General features: G+C 33.3%; 2 protein-coding genes across 3 annotated transcripts; both read right to left on the bottom strand.

Moving 5' to 3' along the window:
* Window positions 1-1,153: 1,153 nt before the first annotated feature.
* On the bottom strand, window positions 1,154-6,224 carry LOC119838968 (protein TEX261). Its single transcript, XM_038365125.1, has 5 exons — window positions 6,055-6,224; window positions 4,761-4,840; window positions 4,195-4,416; window positions 3,770-3,881; window positions 1,154-3,399 (listed from the first exon to the last, which is right to left on the bottom strand). The coding sequence occupies exons 1-5, from the start codon at window positions 6,122-6,124 to the stop codon at window positions 3,281-3,283; spliced, it is 603 nt and encodes a 200-aa protein (XP_038221053.1). The 5' UTR covers window positions 6,125-6,224; the 3' UTR covers window positions 1,154-3,280.
* Window positions 6,225-6,756: 532 nt separating this feature from the next.
* LOC119838972 (zinc finger protein 665-like) lies at window positions 6,757-9,633 on the bottom strand. Of its 2 annotated transcripts, none has more exons than XM_038365130.1 (5): window positions 9,409-9,633; window positions 8,803-8,935; window positions 8,421-8,477; window positions 8,020-8,163; window positions 6,757-7,741 (listed from the first exon to the last, which is right to left on the bottom strand). In XM_038365130.1, exons 1-5 carry the CDS (start codon window positions 9,559-9,561, stop codon window positions 6,771-6,773), a joined length of 1,458 nt encoding a protein of 485 aa, XP_038221058.1. In that variant the 5' UTR covers window positions 9,562-9,633; the 3' UTR covers window positions 6,757-6,770. The 2 variants fall into 2 exon arrangements, with proteins under 2 accessions (XP_038221058.1, XP_038221059.1); XM_038365131.1 differs by having other exon boundaries at window positions 8,803-8,949; window positions 9,409-9,545.
* Window positions 9,634-9,640: the final 7 nt, after the last annotated feature.

The raw sequence follows: 9,640 nt of genomic DNA on the forward strand, positions 1-9,640 counted from the left end.
TTATTGTGCGGGATACCAATGAGATCGTACGGGAATTTGGTAGCGCACATGGTGAAAAAGCACTGCAATATAACGAAAATGTATTGCGCCATTTGCAACACGCGGTTCAAGAGTTCGAAGCAGATCTGTTCGCATGTCCAGGGTGTTCAGAATGAAATCTCCTGCTCCGAATGTAGTATTAATATAGAAGCTAGTCATTTAGGGGACCACATGCGAGGCGTACACGGCAAAAGATACAGATGCTTGGCCTGTTGGGAGTTTTTCAAGACGCATTATCAGAGATCACTGCACATGGCATCCATACACAAACGGCGGGAACTCTTCAAGTGCCTTTATTGTCCAAGGACATTCATCTTTGCGAGTATCCTACGCAGACACATACGAGAGAGGCATTTGAAAGAGAGAAATGCGATCTGTCATATATGCGGCTGGAAGACGTTTGGACAGCACGAGCTGAAAGCACATATGATGAAACATGTCAGTGTCAAGGATCATAAGTGCCCGTTCTGTGAGAAAATGTTTAAAAGTAAGAAAAATATGCGACAACACTGTGTTAAGAGTCATCAATAAATTGTTACTTAATTTTGTAGTTTTCTTTCGTCCAGAAATGAACCGTCAGAAATTTTGACGTCGATGGGATAGGATAGCCAATCCTACTCCTACTAATATTATAAATGCGAATGTTTGTAAGGATGTGTGTGCGTTTGTTGCTCGTTCACGCAAAAACTACTGAACCGATTGCAGTGGAATTTGGTACGTAGATAGCTGGACCACTGGAATAACATATAGGCAACTTTTTATCCCGATATTCCTATGGGATACGGACTTACGCGGGTGAAACCGCGTGGCGCAGCTAGTTGCACTATAAAAAATGAAGTCCTGTGTCCCCTAGTGGGATGATAGACAACTGTTTCAATGATCGACTTTCTCTATGGACAAGTAGGTGATCGAGCTTTTGTGTCCTGCCAGACCGAAACTTTTTTGCGAGTCCCCACTGGGAATTGAACCCAAGACCCATCGGTTCCATACTCACCTGTCAACCACTGTACCAAGAAGGAAGTCACTGTAAAGCTAATTATATATGCAGATGAATTTATCTTAATCTTATTAAGTACAAATGTTGCAAGTTTAAAATAAAACACAAATACTTCAACAAGCTTTTATTCGAAATATCATACAAAAAACTACATAAATAAAAATAAACAATATTTACAAATAAATTAAATTTGTCTTATGTTAAGGAATTCGTCAAAATCTTAACAACCTACATTGTACATGTTTTTTTAATATTGCTTATTATTAGTACATCTACTATAATTATATTGCTCATATGAGTATCATAACAAACATAGTTAATGTTGTGTGTATGTATTTTTATGAGTGTTGTTTCGAAAAATACGTAGAAAATGGCTTAGTACAATTCGCAATTTTTCAGCCCTACAATATCGTGAGAGATTTTAAAATAACGAGTCCGCGTCACAAAAGAAGTCCACTGTGAATACAATTAATTACACGAGTTGCCCCCTGCCATAATAACTTGAACCCCGTAGAAAAATATAGACTCCAATGAAACCATGGATTGCAATAAAACACTTTATCATTACCAGCTGGGCTATGGCTGCTAAGTAATTCATAGAAAATTAGTATACAGTGCAGCACATTTTATTTATATGGCCAACGAAATGATGCATTTGGAGTAGGTGGCTATGCAAGAATAGACGCACTATTGTTTAATTAATGAGCATTTTTTCCCCTATCTAAAATGTCGTGTTTAAATTATCATATTACATATGATAAATAGAAATATTTTACAAATATTATAGCTCTTCTATCAACAGTTGTCATATTTCTTCCCACTGCAAGGACAGAGGCTTCCTATGAGGCAGGTTATAATCCACCACGCTGGCCAAGTGCGGATTGGCAGATGTCACATGTCGACCTTTTATTTTACGATCTCGCGATATTTCCTTTACCGTTTCGAGCGGTGTTGTGAATTGAAAAATCAATTTATTTCGCTAGCGCTCGTCCGGTTTCAACCCTCGACTTTTGCGATTGAAGTCCGAGGTCTTAACCACTGAGTCACTTCATATCAACGACTGTTAGTACAATATTTCCATACTTGGGTACTGTTAGTACAATATTCCATACTTGTTAGTACAATATTTACATACAATCATAGTTTTTGAAATGTCCGCAAATATCCAGAATGTGAAATTCTAATAATTAAGATTTTATCGTCATATTTCCTTCACCAATTTTTAAACTCATTTAGCTTAGTTTAAAGTTACTAATTCACAATAAAAAAAAAATGAATTTGTTGATTCCTACAGACCAATTTCAGAATAAAATATAAAATAACGCAAACAAACAAAAGTTCATATATGATACATGACTCTAACAATAACTATTAGAGTATCATTTAGTTGTTTTTAAATTAAATTAACTAATCCCTACTGGGAGAGACAGCTGGATACTATTAATAAAAACTTTCATAGAAAAACATATTTTCTATACTAAGCCCTTAACTATAATATCACAAAAAAAATAATAATCCGTAAGACCGCAAAAGTCATGTGACAAATAAAAAATATTTATATTCTAATCACAAACCAAAGCTTTTTTTTTAAATTTGATTTTCTTTTTTTGTATCTACATAACACTTCAAGATTTGAATGGCCGAATGATTAGTAAAAATCAGTCGTAAGTTATTGCAGTAACTTATTGTAATAAGTCCTTCAACTAAATAACAATATGTATAAATGAAAAAAAAAAAGACAAAAATCACAAGAATTTTTCTGCATTTTATAACTCTCAGTTTCCGTTTATCGGTTGTATGAAATAAAAATACGTGAACGAAAAAACTGCTGAACCGATTGCAATAAAATTTGGTACGTAGATAGCTGAACAACTGGAATAACATATAGGCAACTTTTTATCCCGATATTCCTACGGGATACGGACATACGCGAGTAAAACCGCGCAGCTAGTTTTGATATATGTAAACTACATCACGTTGTTTGTCCACGATGGACTCCCTAACTACTCAACCGATTTTAATGATGTTTGCACACCATGTGCAGTTTGATCCAACTTCAAAGATAGTTTATATTATTTCAATTATAATAAATAACTACACCGGGCGGAGCCGGGGCGTGAAGCTAGTATAAATTTATTTTGAATTAGAGTGGATCATTACACTATTTTTAATTCGTTGTCGCCATACAAATTATTCACCAATTCAATTAATTATTTACATTATATCATATATTTTAATAATTATTTAAAACGATTTCTTATTTCTCTGTGGCAATATGGATTCCTTTGCGAAACTGAAGAATGACAGTAGACTGTAACGTTTCGCCTTCTGCGATAGATAGTCTGTGACCACGTTGTTTTCGCCTGAAAAACAAATTAATATTTTAGAATTTATCATTTTAATTATGAAATAAAAAAATCTAACAATCTTAATACTTTTCCTACAATATACCGATACACATATTATATTATATTAGATTAGATAAAATGAAATGAAATTAATTCTTAAACAATGTTAGGTAGCCCATTTATTGAGGAAGGCTATATACGTATCACGGGCGACCCCGGGGCGGACCGCTAGTATTATATATGTCTTAAATAGGCTATCAGGGACCTTACCAGCTAATATTGAAATCATAAATTTTATAAACTAGCGGTCTGCCACGACACCTCTCGCTACACATATAACGTCTATGACATAATAAAAGCTTGCTATACCAGTATAGATATTTACCCAACAGATGCTGTCGCTCCCCTGTGGTGGGCAGAACGTAGTCATTGGCTGACAGAGAAACGAATAATCCAAACGGCACGACCCACAGGCATAGCGTGAAATACGCGAGTACCTTTAAATGAATAATTTTATTATAAGAAATACATATTGTTTTTAACAAAAAAAAAAAAAAACTTAACCTCCATCAAACTGACAGAACTTGGAACAATCGAAAATTTAAATTAGACCACATGGGTGGCACCAGCTTTCAACCAAGAAAAGTATCATAATAATCGATTCACACGTCGGTTGATAATTCAAATACATAATATTAAAAATCTACTATTTCTTACTATTTCAGACAAAAATAGACACAAAAAACATTAATTAGGCATTTTTTTATTCTGTATTACTATGCTATTAATACTGAAATCTTCAATATTTACCTCAGAAAAACTATAATACATTGTCCCAAAGTATTTAAACGCTAGATAGTGGTGTAATATCAAATTTAGCACAGCCGTTATGAATGTGACACTTGTTAATCGGAAAACTGGGAAGTCCTTGAGCAGTACTCCATGTAAGCACTGTTGTAAAAGCCCTAGACCGTTTAGGTATAAAGGAAACTCTTCAAACGCTATGAGACCTAAATGTATAACAGCTGTAGCCTGAAAAATGATAAAAGAAATAAAGCATTTTCTTCATAGTACAGTAGATAAACATTATAATAATCAAAACGGTGAAGGAAAACATCCTGAGGAAACTGGCATGTCCAAGAATCAAAAGTGACATCTGCCAACCTGCACTTGGCCAGTGTGGCGGTTTATGGCCTGAACCCTTATAGGAGTCCTGTGTCCCAGCAGTGGGAACATGAATGGGATGATGATGATGATGATGATGAATAAACATTTAATAAAACAATACACTCCACAACATTCCAATGTATTTATATATCTCAACATGTTACATTAAATACTAATATAGTTATCTTTACTTATTTTTAGCAACTTACCACCACTGTCCAAGATATTACATATTTGGCCATCACTGAGTACTCTTCCACCAACTCAGCAAGGTAATAAAGGCCAGCAGCTGAAAGAAAAAGTATATGCTCGCAAATAGGTTTCATTTTATGTCCATTTACTTATTTATATGAAATATTTGTACCGCTTTTACTCTATTTGTGAATATTTTTTTCTTTTTATTTTGTTTTATGTGTGTGCAATAAAGCGTTTTATTATTATTATTATTAACTCTGAAACCAATTCATGGATATATTTTGAAAGATGTTTCACCAGTTGTAAGCTAATTTATTCTTGGTAGCAGGCAATATTTAACAAACATTTCCCAATATGAAGGAGCTTTCAGTTCCATTACATTCTTCTGGTTTTGTTACTCAGTAACTGCCTCTGTGTTTTCTACCACAGGGAAATCAGTTGCTTCAGATAATAATTGTTTCAGTTCTATACTTCTATCTACAGGAAGAATGAAAATCAGGGCTGTTCCGACATTTAAGCCTGACAACATGAGTCTGTCTAATTTTCATGTATATTCCGTATGTTATTTTGAAGTTATTTAGTTTTAAGGTTGTTGAGTGGCAATAAAGCTTGTTTTTTATGATTTATATATATGAGAAATTTTATTGGAGACATTCCATATCCATTTAGCTTACAGAAAGTCAATAAAATCTTTGCCTTTGATTTAAATATTTACTATATTAATTCCCTTCCATTTTCATTTTGTTTAATTTAGATTCATTTGTCAACAGCCTGTATTGTAAATATATTAGAATTTTAAGTATGTACTCTGAACTTTTGAACTGTTCTTTTAAAACAATAATGGAAATCAATGCAAAACAGATGCTTTTAGTTATACTTTTTAATATATGTAAATACTAGCTGCGCACCGCGGTTTCCCCAGCGTAAGTCTGTATCCCATAGGAATATCGGGATAGAATGTTGCCTATGTTATTCCAGTTATACAGCTATTTATAAATTATAAATTTCATTGCAATTGGTTCAGTAATTTTTGAGTGAAAGAGTAACAAACATACACATACATCCACCCTCACAAACTTTCGCATTTACAATATTAGTAGGATATAAGTAGGACTATCACCTGAATGGCCAAATATATTAAATAACAAAAATAGGGATAAGTAACCAAGATATATCAGAAAACAATAAATTCTGTTATTATTTGTGTTTATTTTTTCGAATTTTAAACGAAAATAAATATGTTTCATTTATATAAGTATAAATATGTTCCATTCATATAAATATAATTTCTCAGTTCATTTTACTCACCAATAGCAAGTGTTACAAACACAGCTTGCACTATTAAAGATAAAATACTTAATAAATATAAAAACATCATGATTATTGATTATTTCAATCTTTGTTTTGAATATTTACTACGCTCAATAGAGGTTATACGCGTTGTCATATTCACTGTCCGATGACAACTGACAACAGCTGACGCTACGATGTCTGACAATTTGGTAAAAAAAAATGTAGGGATGACATTGATAATTGTTAAGTGCCATTATCATATTAGCGATTCGCCTGAGGCTTCGCGTAGACTAGACGTAGATTTTGTTCTTCGTGCATTTTCGAATAAGAAGCAGTATAACCATTTTACTACTTTAATTAAATCCTACTATCCTACTATTATAAATGCGAAAGTTTGTAAGGACGTGTGTGTGTTTATTGCTCTTTCACGCAAAACTACTGAACCGATTGCAATGAAATTAGGTATGCACACAGCTGGACAACTGGAATAACATATAGGCAACTTTTTGTTTTTTTATATTTTTTTTATACACGTAAAAGTTTCTCAGTCTATCGATGTGAACCTTTTTCACGCCTAAACCACTGAAACACAACAACCTATTTGGATGAAATTTATAGAAATAGTTTGAGACCTGAAAATGGATATTTCCCAGGACTACCTTTTCCTTCGAGTGAAACTTCGGGCGGAAAACTATTTATTAAATAAAACACAATTTTATCGTAAACGTTTCTTAACAATCGCTCTTATCATGTTCCCGCATATGCTCTCTCAAAGTATAATTACGCGTATACGACTTAAAGCACACATTACACGAGAATGGCCTCTCACCAGAATGCTTCAACATATGTTTCTTCAACCCATGATTCGTTATAAACGACATACTACACTCTGTGCATTTTTTATTCTTGCTACCATGCGTCTGCCGTATATGTGTTGCCAAATAATGTTTTATGTTGTACACGCGCCCGCATATCGGACATTTAAATGTGTGCGTTATATTATGTACTTCCGACATATGTTTTATCCTGTCGTTATAATGTTTCATTGGTTTGTCGCAGATATGACATTTTATTGTTCGTTTAGAATGCGCGCTCTCTATGTGGTTCGCTTTGGACGTTTTCGTTCGTAGAACCTTCCCGCACTGATTGCAAGGGTACGCGCCACTTTCGTGCGTTCGCTTGTGAACTTTCAAACGTTTCGAATTCAAAAACGACTTGCCGCACACATCGCAAATGCAATTCGCGTAGTGCTCATTCAAATGCGTGGTCAGCGTTCGGAACACGTGGAATTCCTTTTCGCAAATATGGCAACAATACGGACTAGAATTCACTTTATAATCTGCTATGCATTCTTTGTAAATACGTTTTTGGTGCACACTGTCAAAGTGCGCTATCATATTTTCGACATCTGTCAAATCCATTTGACATTTCCGGCATTCTAAATTCGAAATGTCAATTTGGAGGGAGCGCGGGAAGCGTTTAATTTTTTTTAATTCTTCCTCCGCGTTGGCATGGACGTTTATGTAATGATCTCTTAACAGTTTCAATTCCATAAAATCTTTGAAGCAGAAGAAGCATTGAAACCAGCTCTTGTGATGTCGGAACGGACAAGCTGTGGTCTCAGTTAGAACCGTCTCACAGGTTAATTTTACGCGTTTTCGTTCCGATACTTGTTTTGTTATTTGTGACAACGGGAATATATCTGAAAAGAGAATCATTGAATTTATTTATTATATTATATAATAAAATGGTTATTTCTTATTTTAAATGTTTTCAATTAAATTACACGAAAAGAAGGTAGTTTTAGAATAAAGTTTAAAAATAATTGTTTGAATAATAATGATCTATACACCATTATTACCATATTATCTACTATTTCTGAGCTGTGACAACCGCAACTTTATCTAGACATATTTAACTACAAAATCAAAGGCTACTGTATGCTTGTTTTAGTACTATGGTCAAGTAATGAAAACTTACCTCCTTGTTGTCCATTCAAATTTCCAATGCAGTTATTTTCCTTGCTCATTTGATTTGCTATAGGAGTGTCTGAATCATAGCTGTTTAAACTATTGTTTATTATTTTCCCGTCCATCAAAGCACTTGCTTCATTATCACCAATATCTGTTCGACAAAATAAGTTTATTTATACTATCCTACTTCTTAATATTATAAATGCACACAAAAACAACTGGACCAAACACAGGGAAGAAAAGATAAACAAAGAACTAAAAAAGCAACTCTCCATTGTTAAACTTAAGATATTATTATACTTTTGTATAGGTCTTAAAGCTAGACCGGAGCACAGAGCAGATGTTAGTTAAATTAACCTTTTATATTAAGAATGTTGAAAGGCAAAAGTTTGTGTTGTAACTACTTACCATCACTGTTAGGATAAATAAATAAGCTCTCTTCCAAATGCAGTTCATCATCGACACCTGAAAAATAAATTAAAACTTTATTTAAACATTGACTCACTTTTTGATTGTCAATTATTTATTTATATATACACTAGCTGCACCCGGCAAACGCTGTTCTGCCTTACTCTGATCATTAAGGGGGATGAAAAATAGATGTTGGCTGATTCTCATAGATACCGGATAAGCACAAAAAATTTCATCAAAATTGGTCAAGCTGTTTCGGAGGAGTAGCAACGAAAACTGTGACCCGAGAATTTTATATATTAGTTATATATAGATTCTTTGATTATGAAATCATAAAAAACATAATATACAGAAAATATGAGCCAAACTAATAACATACCTTGTTTCTGTACGAAATAATTTTTATACAACTCTTCAGCACTTTTCACTTGCTTATAGAACTTTCCAGCAGCTTCTATACTCTCTGCACATACTAAGCAGATCATCAGACTGCATCCTCTCTCCGTAGTCAACTTTAAATGATAGACTGTATCAGAGATTATGGATGTTTATTACTTAATCATACAAAGTTCATTATTGAAATAAATTCATATATAAATTTATTACTCAAAAACCCCCAAAACAAGGGATTGAATGGAGTTTAGTTTTATTTGTATATGAGACTAGCTTCCCGCCCGCCTCCGTATTATTCTTACTTTTTAAACCATCCCTGGTCTATTCAGTATTCACCAAAAACATGATTATAAAAATCCGACCAGCCATTCTCGAGTTTTAGCGAGACTAACGAACAGCAATTGATTTTTATATATAGCATAAGCTATTCAGATGTATAGAAGTTATATAGCAATTCAATGTACCAAAAACTGATTTTAAATTTACCTTAAATAAATTATCAGCGTATTTTCCAGGCTATAATTTATTAAATGTTTACAGTGAAAAAATTTATTTATTACAGTTTTGAGGATTATAAGTATTATATACTTACTGTTAATTGAAAATAATTTTGTAATATGTCCAATAAGACTTCTCCATTTTCAGATCTGCAGTGTTTTGTAAAGTCGAATATGCCCCTTTTTGTTAAACAACAACGGCAAACATCCGGTGTCGAAATCCATTCCTTATATACATTAATATCCATTGCAATATTAAAGATAATATAAATAATTGATTTCTGCTTTGCACTCTGCAGCTACCTACTTTTAGTTTTTTATTTTTTA

The sequence above is a fragment of the Zerene cesonia genome, unplaced genomic scaffold (genome assembly GCF_012273895.1).
Source record: "Zerene cesonia ecotype Mississippi unplaced genomic scaffold, Zerene_cesonia_1.1 Zces_u006, whole genome shotgun sequence".
Taxonomy (NCBI): domain Eukaryota; kingdom Metazoa; phylum Arthropoda; class Insecta; order Lepidoptera; family Pieridae; genus Zerene; species Zerene cesonia.

Bases quoted from the DNA above. Each gene is read 5' to 3' on its own strand.
- LOC119838968 (XM_038365125.1), bottom strand. From the start codon at position 6,124: ATGATGTTTTTATATTTATTAAGTATTTTATCTTTAATAGTGCAAGCT. The intron at 4,841-6,054 runs GTGAGTAAAATG...TTTTTCTTTCAG, and splicing joins GTTTGTAACACTTGCTATTG to CTGCTGGCCTTTATTACCTT. The intron at 3,882-4,194 runs GTAAATATTGAA...ATTCATTTAAAG, and splicing joins TGTATTATAGTTTTTCTGAG to GTACTCGCGTATTTCACGCT.
- LOC119838972 (XM_038365130.1), bottom strand. From the start codon at position 9,561: ATGGATATTAATGTATATAAGGAATGGATTTCGACACCGGATGTTTGC. The intron at 8,936-9,408 runs GTAAGTATATAA...TATCATTTAAAG, and splicing joins AAAATTATTTTCAATTAACA to TTGACTACGGAGAGAGGATG. The intron at 8,164-8,420 runs GTAAGTAGTTAC...TTTGTCGAACAG, and splicing joins TATTTATCCTAACAGTGATG to ATATTGGTGATAATGAAGCA.